We start from the raw sequence: 15,615 nt of genomic DNA, 5'->3' as shown, positions 1-15,615 counted from the left end.
TGAACAAATGCCCACAGCCGATATTAATCTGTCGCATCAGTTCAATTTAGTGCTGATATGTTGTAAGTAGGGGGTTGTTGTACTGAATTAAAGAAGAGGTGGAGAAACCCTGATCTGTTTTCAGAGAAAATATTAGCACTGTAGGGGTCTTTCACTAAGATGAAATGAAAAACATCAGATTAGGCCATGAGTTTCATCTTCTCTGCATCTCTCATTTCAACAATTACATTGCTGCATGAACCCATGTTAAGCTTTAAGAACAGCAAAATGTATAGCCTGAGTTTTCAGATCTGTAAGTGTAAGCAAAGCATGTATTTTCAGCCTGACTTTAACCTTTACCATACCTACAACTTTAATTAAATGATGCACAAGAAAATGTTTTCAGATTCAGATTGAGAAAACTCATGAGGAAATCATATTCTCACCAGCTTCTGTAGGATCATATTGTTGGGTATGTTGAAGGTGTGACTTAGTTAATATTTCTTGATAAATAACAAAGCCCATACAAAGTCACCCCAAAGAGTCCTGGGTATCACGTCTCGTTGGGAATTTCAATGAGACTAACCCAAATTAGCTAATCATTTTGTGTATGACAGAAAAAAAATCTGTGCCTGAATTGCCCCTCAGTGTTTGAATTGTCATATACTGATGAAAGATGAATGATAGAGGGAGCGCCTGTTTGTGGGTTTTCTGTGTTCAGCCTGGAGCTCAGAGGTCTAATCTGAGAGAATGCATTAAGCAGGAGGCCCTCTCCAGCTCTCAGTGATCACAGCAGCTGCTGCTGTCGATCAGAAAGACAAACCTCGTCCATTGGGTTGCCATGGAAATATCCGTGCTGTGTTTAACTAACCCTAGCCCTGCAGCCAAAAGGTCCATGAGGGTTGCTAGGTGCCTCCATTGGTTAATACAAAGGATAGGCTGGTAATCTTTGTGTGAAGAGGTGTTAAAAGTGCCTTTGAAGTGCAACCAGCAGAGTAATGACTTCAAGGCAAAGTAATATCCAATGTCAGTGAACAATGTTGTATAAACAAGAGATCTTTTTAAGCCAAAAACATGGAAACTGGAATTTTGCTCTCAGTATAATCAGAATATTTTATTCATAAATAAGCATATTAGACAAAAGAAGCCTGTGTCTCTTACTGACTCTCAGTGTGGCCACCTGTGCTGCTAAATTTTTCTCTCATTCCTGAACTATACCTCCGGTAATCAAAGGACTATCAAATCATGTTACATCTTCAAAAGGGTTCAAACAAATGCTTAACTTACCACACAGTATGTGAGGCTGTGCGGTCTACCAAAATATCTCCTCTCGTACGCATCTTATACCTCCATTCATGATTTATGGTCTGATTTTTGCCCACCAAATTGTAGCCCACACGCATACTATATGTCATCAGGAGGACAATGATAGTCCTAGAGAAAACCTCTTCTCTCTGTTCTGTAACCGAAATGATATAATGACAGCTCCGCTATAGAACAAGCAGAAAGGGAGAGTAAGTTTGTGTGCGGGCATGTGCCTTTCATCCACGAAGACTCACACACATAATGTCTTTGTTTCATGTGGGGTTGTGTGTTGTGATTACAAAGCTGGATGTGAAATCTAAGTAGAAGGTGAAGTGTGAGATTTGGCAGGCTGAAATCATGTGCCATTCACAAGAGAGATAAATGTTTGCACTTTCATGCATGTGTGAACAGATAACGACTTCTTAGTTGAGTCTTGATTTAATTGGAGGAAGATCTTCCTTATATTTAAAATGTAGTTTCCCTCTTTTAGTAAGTATCCACACGCTTCTTTTTTCCGTTGAGCCAGATGGATAAAGGTAGATAGGAAGACCTAGATAGAGTACTTCATTAATTCCAGAGAAGAAAATTGCATTGTAATAACAGCTCTGTACATTTAACTTGACACACACACAAAAATGTAAAACCAGTCTGGTTTTAAGGGGACCTAAAGTCTTGTGCATAAGTTTTGAGCATGTAGGGCGTAACCTGGGACTGGAGAGGGAGGGAGAGCGGCAGAGTCAAGCTCAACACATGTTGACACATGTGACATGTGTCACTTAAAATCAACTTTTAAATGATCATAAATTTTTCATAAATGTTTTTTGAAAGACCAAGGAGTAACAAAACACAGCTAGATGATTTAACTAGTAGGTCGCCTTTTCAACATCTGTTTTATCTGATATAAAGAGGTGGGTTTCATGGTTTGACTGGTGCTGAATAAAGTAGTTATGCTCTATTAAACAGTCAACTCAGCTGCATTAGCGTTACTGGGGAAAATGGTTTATGGAGTCATACATCTTAAGAGATTTATATAAGAAAAGAAAATAGAGGTGACTTTGCAGACACCTCTTTAAACAAAGTAAACGCTCGTGGCTATGCCAATACTTATGTGTGGCATACATGACTCTGAAAACAAGGCATTTGCTTTAAAAAAAACCTCTGTTTATGAAATAAAAAGAGTCTCATGTTGTGGTTGGATGAAGGTTTTGGTGGGCCCGGAAGTTTTTCAGGTCTTAAACTGGGTCATAGAAGTTTAGGAAAGGATGCCCTAAACCATTGCTATTTGGCTCTACAAGTCAACCATGCAGACTGATTGGTAGTAAAAAGCCAGCACGTCAAGGTTATCAAGGGGAAACCCTTGTTTGCCAGTGTTAAATTCAGTTAGTCCCACAAAACCTCCAGAGGGCTGAGCGGGGACCTCCAACGTCCCAGAGCAACCCCCCCCCCCCACACACACACACACACACACACAATTCCAACTCCAACCAACCACCATGCCAATACGGATTATCTTGCCTACCTTACTACATGGCCCTCACAGCCTAAACGGCAGTGCCATTTTCAACAAACCCAGGCCCCTTCATGCAAGTGTAGTGACAGTGCTGATACTACCTTCCTTAGCACCACACATAATTGCAACTACAGAAAGACAAAACTTATGCACTGTTCTGTATTTGAACAGATAAATGCACATATATACCATAAATGCATGGAGCAAAAATGTACTTTAAAACATGACAGTAAAGCAAGAATATCCCTCCGTATTTGGTTTGTAGACCAACATACAGAAACAATCAGTAACATAGCCTATATCAAGACTCTTTGCAACAAAAATCCACCATGAGCAAACTATTTGCAACATTTGGCCAAATGTGTTGTCCCACCCTTTGTCCTTTGGACTGCATCTCTGTAATGTGGAAACACATCTTTCCATCTCCAGGCGTCATTTGTGAAACATGATGAGCTTCCAACACCTGTTGGAGTGAAGACACTGAACTTACTCATGAGCACAGTTTCAGCTGCTTTAGTGGCACACTGTCTCCCCCTACTGGCACTGAATCATCACACCACCCATTATTAAACATAATAACAATTTTACTGTGACACCAGCTGAGCAGCCTGAAGCTGGCAGCAGCTACCAGAGCTGGTTGATTTGGAACAAAACCGCAGAGAAAACTCTGGAAGTGTGTGAGAGGATGTCAGAGGGCCAAAGCCAGGCAAGAAAACAGAGAGAAGGGAAAGGAGGACACCCAGATGTTGCAGTCGTCACCTCTTGTTCCCCTCCAGTGCCTCAAACGTCCATCTTTTTTGCCTTAGAACAAGTGTGGGAAACTGTCTGTCATGGCTTGGAAATATGTTGAGTGTTAAGATATATCAATATATTTTCAAAGGTGCTATAGGACAAGACAGTATCATTTATGTTAATATTGTTTATGCTGACATGGATTTAGAGGAAAAATAAATTTCATGCCTAATGCTCAGTAGAGAGATTGTTCACAGTAAGAGTTCTGATATGCATATTGACCACATGATAATGTTTTCGAAATTTTGAGTTTCTACAGGTAATTGTCCCTTCACTTTTTTTTTTTAAATGATATTTTTTTCAGTTAAGTTTTTTTGTCATTTTCATGCACATTTTGACATTGTGCAGACAGCTGGCTGTTCATACTGTAAAAGTGCCTGAGGTAAATCTGGCATTTGGATCATGTGGATTTGACTGAAAACTGAATTTCAGTCGGGAACACTCCTATCATACATTTAATCATTTATTACAAAAATGGATGTACAATTTCACTTGGCGGAGAAGGCTCTGCTCAAAAGGTGCTCCCCTGGGTTTGTCAAGCCGCATGCTCTCACTTTTCAGGGAGTGCATGGCTAGAAACCCTGATATGGACAGATACAATTATGACATTGTATATTGAATACAGTAAAATTAGTTCAGAAGCAATGAATCCATTGTAGCAGGAGTCTGAATATGAGGGTGCAACAAGTTTGTGCTATGAAGGAGGAGTCTGGGGTGGAGGAGGTGAAGCTTTACCAGCAGCAGCAGAATAGTGCATTGGCATTGAAGCAAGCAGGGATTTGTGAGAAGGGCATCATATTTAAATGACCACCATAATGGGAGAAAGGGCTGTAATTGGCTGTAAGAGGTGGGAGGTGATAATTAGGATCAGCTTACCACCAGCGGATCCCAATTATTTATTAATTTTAATCATAGTCTTATTCTATGAAACGAACACTTTTTGAACAATAATAATTTCTTTCTCTGATCAATTCTTGTCCCATATTCTTACTCTCTCTCTTAGGCATTTTTGTGATGAGTCAGAGAGGTTTCTATGTGACATCCTGCTTCCAAACCTGGTGTGGCAAGCAGGCCGCACTGCTGCCGCCGTCCGCACCGCAGCCCTCAGCTGCCTGCTTGCCTTGCTGCATGGAGGGGCCGTCACACCCGGACAGGTAGTTACACAGCTTGAAAGGCCAAAACTCATCCATAAATCCATCTTCTTGCACAAAGACACATATAAAACAGTGTTTTATCTAAATTATTTCAACCTCTGCAAAGGGACTCTCAAGCTTTAGAGGCAAATGCCGGATGTGTCTCCTGTAGTATTTGCTCCTGATCTACAGTCTGCAAAACCACTTTTTATTGACTCAGCTGTAAGGGAAAGATGTAGTCGAGCATTCTTTCAATCCATCAGGAAACAGAGTTAACTTCAAATCCTCTGTTTCGTCCATTTCACATCAAAATAGACAGTCCCTCTTGGCCTTTTAGGAAAATACATCGTCCGCCATCTTTTTCTCCTTGGCTGAAAGAGTTGGCCATGTCAGGTAGCAGGTGTACACTGGGGCAAGTGGGTTCACATACCTTTGTCCCTGAGGAACAATGCTTCCACTGTGCGGGGCCCTTGTTTTTTTGTAGGCACTATCCCCGGGACATGCGCTTGCACCTGCCTCCTGAGCATTTGCCCAGTTACAGTATGTGTTCTGTCACAGACATCACACATGCACATCTGGTTGTATTTACCATTGCATGCCAGCTGAAGCAAGCTTGCACACCTCTGCTATTCACACGTCTTCAACGACAAGGCAAAGCAAACAGGGGGGACAATATGAGAATTGGTGTGCAATCAAGCTTTTACTATGTAATTGCATCCAAACGTCTCACAAGAATATACAAGGGGTTTGTTAACTTGAGATTAAATACACAGCATGTCCTGATGGATACAACATCAGAGGGTTATGTGAGTGTCTTTCCACAGGAAAATTAAACAGCTTTTTATTTTTAAGGACATTGTTTCCTCTCCACTCCCTGTGAAAACAATTAGCAGCTCTAGTTACACTTGGCACCTTCACTTGTCACTGATGTAATGCCGGATCACTTGTCAGCCAAACTTTCCTCTAACTGTCTCCTTTCCTCCCTCTCCCTTGCTTCTTTTTTTACTGTTTGGCTCATGAGGTTTTGATAGCAAACAGACAGCATTACAGAGGCTTTAGCCATCACCCCTTGGCCAGTGGCTCAGCCTCACCTTGTCTGTCCATTTCCTCTGTTTCTCATCTGTGGGTGTGATGAAAACATCGCTCCGCACTGGACTCCTGCAGTTTGGCTTCGTGCCTGTGTGTCTGTACAAACTGATCCAGACCTGATGTGAATCTGTCAGAGTTCAGGTGATATTTCACTTCAGTACATAAGAAATAAATCACACATAATTCAACATGAGTGACTGAAGAAAAGTCTGCAACCTGTTATATAAGCTTCTCCTAACTAATCAGGCTTGCATTTCATGGTTCTTATTGTTAAAAATAGTGAAATAAGGATGAACTGAAAACACAAATCTCAGAGTGATTTGGAAATGAAGTAATTGATCTTGACAATGCAGTCTCAAAGCAATCATTCCAGTCTGATGTGAGATCATAACCCATTAAAGAGAAGTGCATTCTCTATCTCTTGTGGAAATTTACCACAACGGACATTTTTTTAGGAATGATTTTGAGGAAAGCAAGTGTCACCTAGACTTCTTATTGTTAGGTTTGTAGAATTCATTTGGATGAGACAAGACCAGTCTTTGGATAGACAGTAAAGCTGTCTGGATCAGTTTTGTTAGGTGTTATTTCAGATGTTTCAAATGCAATTCAAATGTCAAAATTGGGAAAGATACCAAAATAACTTATCCTTACAGCCCTACCTTTTTGGCACCCTTCTGTTGGGGTATCAAGCATGCAAACCAACCCTTAGTGGAGCTGGACTCTTTGCAGTTAATGGAAAGACTCTCCATGTCCTATGCAGTGGCATTAATAATTAATTAATTAATTAATACATTTTTTTTCTAAGCAGAACAGCTTTTCTCCCTTGTTTTTTCATAAACAAGCCATTTCTAAGAGCAGACTAAAAGAAGGGGTTGTTTGGAAGCTAAAATAATGACTGTAAGCTAAGCCAAAGGATCTGGATCTTTAAAAAAAGACAGAATTCTAATCACTATGACAAATGCTGGATGGACATTGGCTGTGGAAATGCAAACAATACCAGGGTGCACTGTTCCAGACTGCCAAACTGTACTGACCCAAACCAGGCTGCTTGGTAGAAACAAGCAAAATTCTTTTGTGCTTGCAGAGCTGGTTACTTAAAATAATCGTTCACTACTATCAACAAACCTGTCACACAGTTATAGGTACTTATTAAATTAAAAAGGTAAAACAAAAATAGCTAATAGAATTATAAAATAATTATTTAAAAATATTGGGATGAATCACATATGAGAGTTATGTTGAGAGCATTTCATTTCTAACTGTTGAGGTGTCAACGTTAAGGAGTGTAAATGTGCTTTTCCACCATAGCAGCCCTGCAGAGGGGTTTTAAGGCATCTTAGGGCTGTCCCAGACAAAGCAACCTTAAAGGGATACTTCAACATTTTGGCAAATTCGCCTATTGCCATAATTCCTATAGTCTTAGTAATTAGGTCTGTTTCCTTTAGTTGTCGGTGCAAGCTGTTTCTAGATTTGGGGGGGACCGTTAAACCAGCTGCATCGCGAACGCTATGTTAGCAGGCGCAATTTTTGCTTTCCGTCATCAAATTCATCAAATACACAATCCAACAATTCCAAAACGCTCTTGTGGACAAGTTGTGACCTGTACATTCACCACGCTATGAAATAATCATGGAGCATTAGGAGACGGAGATGTTTTAAAGTTAAATGCAAAGCCGGAACTACACTCCAGACATGGCTGCTGCACTGTGTCACTTTGCCCAGTGGTTCACTCAAGAAATAGTTCCAAGTATTTGCTTCATGTGTCCTAATGTTACATATCACAACTTGTCCACGAGAGCATTTTTGGAGTTCTTGGATTGTGTATTTGATGAGTTTGATGAGGGAAAGCAAAAATTCCGTCTTCTAACATAGCGTTCGCGGTGCAGCTGGTTTAACGGTCCCCCTAGATCTAGAAACAGCTTGCACTGACAACTAAAGGAAACGGCCCTGTTACTAAGACTATAGGAATTATGGCAATGGGCGAATTTGCCAAAATGTTGAAGCATCCCTTAAGCCTAAATCCTCCAGAAGACATTGTATGGTGGATTGTCAAATTGATCTGTTTAAAATAGGCAAGACCAACAGGTGAATCCGTGTCAGTCTGAAATTTTGGGCTCTGTGGTCAGGGACTTCAGAGCATTGTTACAGTGTAAGGCACACAGAGCAAATTCACAGCTTGAGAATATTTTATTAATAGGGCTGTCAAAAAGTTAAATGTTTTAATTAATCTCAGAATTACTGTCTTAAGCCATGGGTAATTGACTTCCTGTTTGGATACAGAGCTGCTTTTATAGGTAAAACGTAGATTATTATAACATGAACTTAACCACAGGAAAAGGAACTTGTTATGGATTAGAAAGAAAAATGGAAGAAAAGGTAAATATTTAATAGCACAAAATGCAGTTGGCTTTTCACTTGTCCACTAAGCTGTCTGTGTGTGTTTTTAAAAGTGAAATGAGACTTTAAGGAGAAGTGGTGGACTTGTTTTACATCACTGTGGCTACACGTAGATATATTGGAGACTACAGTGTGTTAAAAGGGTCACTAAAGCATGCAATTAATCACTACTTTGAAAATGAATGCACTGGGTATGGATCTTAGTTAATCACAATAAATTTGATTAATCTTGACAGCCTTATTTAATATTTTATGTTTTTGATTTTGCTCATTTCTTTATATTGTATATGTTAATATATTTAATTTTGATGTATTTTTGCTTTTAACTTAAAAAAAAAACTTTAAATTTCTTTGTATGAATCATACTCTTTATATAAACTTCCATGTCTTTTATTTGCTCTCTTTAAAGAGTGAGAAGCTTTTGTCATGTGACATTTAACAGATTTGTTCTCTGGCCTTTTATGTGTGCAGCTGCTGTGTCTGGAGGAAAAGCTGCTGCCCCTCTTGTTGTCTGCTTTAGATGAAGACTCTCAGATGGGTAGACTGTTTGCTCATCGTTCTCTGTCCAGCATACTTAAACTTGCAGGAACCAGTCTGCACCCTGAGGCCCTCAACAAAATCTACCCTGGTAAAAGACACTAGATTAAAATAAATGCACTGTACTTGCAACACTGCACAATGAAATTTACATATTACATTTACATACAGTATATGCCCAGAAATTCTGTATAACAGCATGTCCTAATCTGTGCATTTGATATTGCCATGCTGGCTGTAATGAAAGCATGTATTCTCTTAGTCAAGCCTAATGTTTTGAATTATTTTTTATTCATTGGTGTCTTCTCTCCACAGAACTGGTGAAGCATTTGGATGACAGCAGCGAGGAGGTGCGCAGCGTAGCTCTTCAGGCCCTTGGGCTGTGGCTGTCCAGCGTGACCAAAGACTACAATCGGGACTTTTACACCGCTCATCTGCAGCTCCTCTTCCAGCAGCTTCTCCTGCACCTGGATGATCCCGATGATTCAGTGCAGGGCAACGTGCTAGGTGAGCATGGGTGGGGTGCCTAAACCTGGAACCTCAGAGGTGATAAAAGCTGGCTGATGGAAGTGGGCCTTCACATGTGGAACTGCATTTCTTTTAAATGTTTTGTTGACGAAATTAACTGAATCATAGAAAAAAGGACCAGGTCTAGACCTTTTGCTGACACTTTTAGGATATCATTCACTACAGTGGATGTCAGAAGTGCCACTGTTTACATTTTGATTACTATGCATTTTAGGCAACAGTTGTACAAAAGAAATAACCTACTTCATAGAGATGCCAGTGCTATTACAAACACTTGAGGAACTGCAGTTATTTGAACTTTTGCATCAGCTTCCTTTTTCAGCAGTGAGGGTTGCCAAACCCAGATATGGACCTGAGACATATTTCATGGGTTGAATTTTGAGCATCAATATCTGTAAAGCTTCCCTGCCAGATCACCTGGGGTGAATTGGTCAAATTTCTGCATCTTCACCTGTGTTCTCCCTAACACCCAGGACAGCTGCATTTAATCACAACCACATGTGCACGCCTTCTCCTTACCACCTTTCCACATCTGCCCTACAACCCCTCCATGCTTACTCTCACCACTCTTCATCTATCTGTCTATTGTCCTCCTCTATAACCAGTGAGTCTGTAGCAGTTTCCAAATGTTGCTTCACTGATGCATCAGTGGAAAATCTGAGTGAAATGGGCTCAGATCTTCTGGACTTTCGCTCTCTCCCACTCTCATACATGTAAGCTGTCATTACTTCTGACAGGAAGCAGGTGAGCACTGATGCCTTAGCCAGTGCTGTGAGGCCTCTCTGAGGGATCTCTCATCTTGATATGACTAGACATGGAGGAGAAGAGATAAAATATAAAAACGAAGACAGAGTATTCACGCTCAAAGCAGATGTAGCAATAGCTTCCATACCATGAATTCTATCCCTGCAAGAGCGCTTTTGAAACATGTCCAAGAATGAAAAGCAATTTTGTTGTTGCCACTGGTTATTGGGTGTCTGTGAAATTGACTGCAGGAGGCAGAATATCATACATACTGTATGTCTGTATTTCATGTAGTTGAGTGAGTTTGTGGGTTGTGTACACAAAGTAGTCTGAAATTCTTGTTCATTATAGTTAAAAAATGGATCATTTTGACCTTTCCTCTCCCACGCTACATTTAATATGCAATATTACGAACAAATTATGTAGTTTTAATTTTCCAATCACAAATCTCATTTAAAGTTTAAAACTACATCAGCTGGATAATCATGATCAGTCTCATTTTTATGCCAATGCCCTATATATCTCAGTACTTTGTGCCACTGAGCTTTTATATTGTCCGAAAACTATTTGTTAAAAGCACATCAGTGAGCCACATTATTCCACTGATAATTTGACAAGCTCCAGTACAAGACTAAACATAACAAAGAAGTCTGTTGTTAATTTTACTAGGGTCTGCAAACACCTCAACTTGAGTCTTCTCTTGTTAAGTTTTATTTATGATGTCAAGGCATGTTTGTTGGACCAGCGGCATTGGTGCTAGCATCCTGGCTAACGGTTACCTCATTTTGTGGGAGAAAGGTGTGTCAAGCTATTATTGGGTCTGATGCTGAAAATGTTTAATTGTGCCACTTTTTTAACACATTTTCACCCTGTTTTTTGGCACTTTTTATACCCATTTTCAATTCTTTACCAAGTTTTGCCACTTTCAGCCCATTGTAGCTGCTGTTTTTCCAGTTTTAGCCTCTTTTCTGCTACTTAACCTCTTATGTTCACTCTGGTCTCTTTTGACCCATTTTCACAAATTTGTTGTGACTTTAAACCAAGTTTTGCCACTTTTCTTCCACATTTGACCCATTTGCCAATATCAACCTCCTTTTGACACATTAAACCAATGTTGCCACTTATCCAAAACAATTTAAACCAATTTTTATCACTTTTAACCCATTGCCACATTTTTTTAACCAAAACAATTTAAACTAATTTTATCACTTTTAACCCATTGGCACTTTTTTTTTAACTTAAACAATTTAAAACTAATTTTTATCACTTTTAACCCATTGCCACATTTTTAACCAAGATTGCCACTTTTTTAATAATCAGTGCAAACTCATTTTTGTTACTTTTTGCCATTTTAAACCAAGTGTTGCCTCTTTTTTCCACATTTAACCCATTATTGCCACTTTAAATCAAGTTTTGCCTCTTTTCGTCCACTTTTAACCCAATTTTGCCACTTTTTTGCAGAATTTAACCAATTTTAACTAGTTATTGCCAATTTTTGTCACTGAATTTCTTTTTCATTGCAATTCTCACAGTTCCTTCTACTTTATTTTTTGAAATCCTGAACTCTGACATTACTTTTTAAAGTGGTTTGATTCATTGTGTCCATCAACATGAACTATAAAAAGTTAATTCTGTTTTAAGAAAAGGGGCTTAATCTCAAAAAAACATACTTTATTGTTCTGCAGCATTAATGAATGAAATTCAGATTTGTTGCTTTGAAGAGTGATTTCTTATTCAGGTTAGAAATAAAATATGGCTATCACACAGTGATAACATAGATCAGATTTACAATGGACCATGATTTTCCTGACCTCCATGGGCCTCCCATTTGGCAGTGTCCCAGAAAGCTCTCCCCTTTATCCCCACTACAGGCGGTCTTTCATTACATCACCAAGTCTGCTATTATGGGAGTTGTTTAATAAAGTATCTAAACTCTAACTTAGAATCCATTATTAAAGAGCTTCATCTTAGTAGGAGCATTTGCAATTTGCCTGAGAGCCATAAAAAAGTAAAGAACTTATGGATTATTGGGAAATGTCAATAAGATTTTTTTTTGGAATTTGATGATGAAACAATCAAAAATTTACATTACCCTGTGGGAACAAATCTGTTACAAGGCAAGCACAGTTATCTATGTTGATGTTAAGTGAGAGTGATGGCAACAGTTCTTCATCCAAATCTTTATATCAGCTCTAAAAATGTTCTAATCACTAACAGCAGGAGTGCATTATGACTGTTTATCAGCCCACACATGGAGTATGCTGGCATGCCAGAACCATGCCAAGTAATAATACAAATAATAGCCTTTGTATAAAGACCAGATCTTTAAAGTTTGCTCCCCATGTAGTACAGTGGGTTCTTAGAAAGATCGGAGTCTTTGTGAAATGAGATGACCTCACATCTTGCTGAGTGATCGTCTGTATCTGACAGCACCCTCAACCGCCTGCACCACAAATGTGGAAGCATTCCTCACTCTCATGCATGGCGCTGTTTGAGGCTGTCTTTTCCCCCTCTCTCTCTTTCTTCTTCTCCATCTCTTTGTTCCTCTCAAAGTTGATCCCATTCTTATGCTTCTAGGATTTCAAAAGCATATCTGTGAAGTGGCTTGATGTCTGCAGCATGTCCTGACAGCATGACGGACAGCGCCTCTCATCTCCCTCTCTTCCTGTCCTCCACCCTGATAATCCCACCGTCCTGGCAGCACGGCTGCTACCTGCTCAATCACACAGACTGTTGGCATGGCAATAACTCACTTCTTACAAGTCATCTTTGTTCTCCTTTAATTCAAAGTCCCACTCCCCCACCCCATCTCCACCCTATCTGAGTACAGTGTACACAGAATCTAAAATTCCCCTCCATTTCCTTGAAGAACAAAGGCGGGTATCAGATGATGAGTTTACATGAGCTATCTCAACCAGAGTGACGGCATGTCACCACTTTTTCTTAGCAAGTTCAAAGTTATTTCCCACTGACAGCTTTCAAGTAACTCAATATGCTCTGAAAATCAGCAGAAGGTGTGAAAGTGATGGAGGAAAAGATATGAAAAGAGAAACAGCGCCTCTCAGTGGAAGAAAATGTTACTTGCACATAGAGTGGCGGTATTAGTTCATTTATGCCATCTGCTGATGTCCTGTCTGCCTTCTTAATTTTGATAGAACACCTGTTTTTCATCGACTAGGCTAGAAAAAAAAAAAAATTAAGATCTATCGTTAACTATGATTCCTTCACTGCTCTTTTAAAACTTTTTTTATTAAAAAAAAAACATTTCCAACCACTTTGTATTTTATAGAGCAGTGGTTCTCAATTTATGAAGACTCAAGACCCACTACCACTTCCTTAGTAACAAATCACATCCCATTTCTGAATTTCTAGAATTCTGACCAATTTTAACATGAAAAACCTCTCAAATTATTCAAGGAATTTTGGTGCAGTTTGGACCTGAGACCAAGCAAGATATCAGTTTGTCAACATCCCATAACATAATATTTAAACAGCTGTAGTGTTAGTATTTTTAGCAGTATTTTTGGCTCTTGAATCAGGTGGAGTAAAGTTATATGCAAGTATTTATGGAGTACCTGTCAACTACTTTAAATTTACACCACTGGAGTGTCCTAATAATCATTATTATCATAATTATGTGGTTGGACGTGGGACGTGGACTGAGAGCAAGGTAGCCGTGCAGCAAAGAAAGAACTTCAGCTCTAAGCTACAAACTCAGTGTGGAAACTTCATCACACAGACACTCAGTGGCTGGACTTCGATTCTACTGCAGTCACACTAGTATTTGTGTATGTGAAGACACTGTACTGGACATAGACGGGCACAGCAAAATAAGTCAACAACACATAAGCAGAGACAACAAGACAACAAATGCAGCTATCGATAGATGCACATATAACACTTTCTATAGCGATTTCTGCCCAAACAAAGCCTTTTACTTGTGATCACTTGTGATCAAGGTCTGATGTCCAACCAAGTCCAGGAGTAAGCTTAGGTCAGTCTATTAATGTTTCTTCCACCGGTTGGTATGTCTTCAGCAAGTGAAAAGTCTTGTGGTGCCAAGAATCAACTTTAGGATGGTAACAGACCTTGCATCATCCTTCAAGTGGCAGGAGAAGAGTTGCATGTTCTTCAGATATCATAAGCGTTTCTGCAGAACTTCTGTCCAGATGTCAAAGGAAGGAAGAAAACTCTTTTTACTCGACTGGCCAGTTGCTGACTGTGCCAAACTTTTCGGTGAAGCTGAAAACACCAAGCAAACAGTAGTCTTCTGCTGTGCAGGCGATGGTGTGGTGAAGAGGAGAGGGTCATGAAAGCTTTTCTAGTCTTGGGGCCTCCTCCTATCATAGATGAGAATGAGTCCTTTTCACAACTCAATGTGAAATGCTGCAAAGGATCCTGGGTTGATGAGTCCCTTGGTTTTTATAAGCTATTGTCGGTAAAATTTCAAACTACCTCCAAACTACAGCTCAGTCTTCATGTAGGCCAAATCTCTGTTTCCTACATGGCTGGTCCCAACAAAAAAGTTGGATTTTTTGCTTATTGGCCCTCTTAAAAGAGTTGAATAATAAGATCAATAAAAATCTCATGTCTGCACTTGTCAAAACTACTAAATATACACTAACAACAAGTGAGGCTCTTTTTAAACATTTTTGGTATTTCTGCAGTTATTTAAATCTTCCTAATTGGAGTATCAAGATTGCTGACTCCTATCCTGTGTTGTTTCTTTTGTTTCTGTTTACATGTCCAGAGATCCTGAAGAAGGGCAGCTCAGTCCACCCGGCACTCCTCAAGAGGGAGGTAGAATCAGTGAGAGACAAGCACCGGAGTCCTGTGTACTGTGACCAGCTGCTCCAGCACATCAGCTCTCTGAAAACAGAAACTTTAGCAGAGTGTCCCGAGTGACTGAAACCACCTAAAAAAAAAAAGAAAAAAAATGTGCCTTAGATTAAGGCACTGATGAGATAACATGTTAATTCAAAGGAGCTTTCATCCTTAAATTATATTGAAAATTAATATGAATGGAGTTTAGCCTTGTTTTGTACTTTTTTTTACTCTTAATTTACCTTTTACCCCTGAATGTTTCCTTAACCATTTGTTCTAAAATGTTTTGTTTTGTTTTGTTTTGTTTTTTTTTACACCTGTACCTTTTACCTTTTCTGTTTATTGAATCCCTTTTGTTCTGATGTGTGTCTGGAAAGAAACCGAATTTTGACGCACTGATTTTTTAAAAACGTTCTTGCTTTGTTCTCATTTGATGTTTCTGTGCATACCTGCCTGGGAGAAGATGGTTTGTGTGATTTTACCTTCAAAATAAAAGCCTTTTTCATTTTCTGTATAAACTATTGACCTTTTTAAATGCACTGATTAAAATTAATTAAAATATTTTAAATCTCAGGCCACCTTTTATAAAACAGCCATGTGAGTAGAAAGCATTGTTTATATGTATTTCTCTTTTATTTATGCATGGGAATATGTGGACTTCTGAAGCAGATCCATCTCCAGCATTTATTGAGTAAATCTTACAAGACTTTTATGGTCTAACTTTGTTCAGTAAGATAAATTATGTTTCAGTTAGTAAGCCTGACAGCAGGATAAGAT

General features: G+C 39.2%; 1 protein-coding gene across 1 annotated transcript in view; it reads left to right on the top strand.

The window, feature by feature from the left end:
- The window catches only part of LOC121503513 (dynein assembly factor 5, axonemal-like), a 39,712-nt gene extending 24,362 nt beyond the window's left edge, over window positions 1-15,350 (top strand). The window contains exons 10-13 of the mRNA XM_041777972.1: window positions 4,590-4,740; window positions 8,677-8,833; window positions 9,058-9,249; window positions 14,765-15,350. Of these exons, the coding sequence (XP_041633906.1) occupies window positions 4,590-4,740; window positions 8,677-8,833; window positions 9,058-9,249; window positions 14,765-14,919 (655 nt within the window). The 3' untranslated portion in view covers window positions 14,920-15,350. The remainder of the gene's footprint in view (window positions 1-4,589; window positions 4,741-8,676; window positions 8,834-9,057; window positions 9,250-14,764) is intronic.
- Window positions 15,351-15,615: the final 265 nt, after the last annotated feature.

The sequence above is a fragment of the Cheilinus undulatus genome, linkage group 21, assembly GCF_018320785.1.
Source record: "Cheilinus undulatus linkage group 21, ASM1832078v1, whole genome shotgun sequence".
NCBI lineage: Eukaryota > Metazoa > Chordata > Actinopteri > Labriformes > Labridae > Cheilinus > Cheilinus undulatus.
This window is presented reverse-complemented; position numbering and strand designations above follow the sequence as displayed.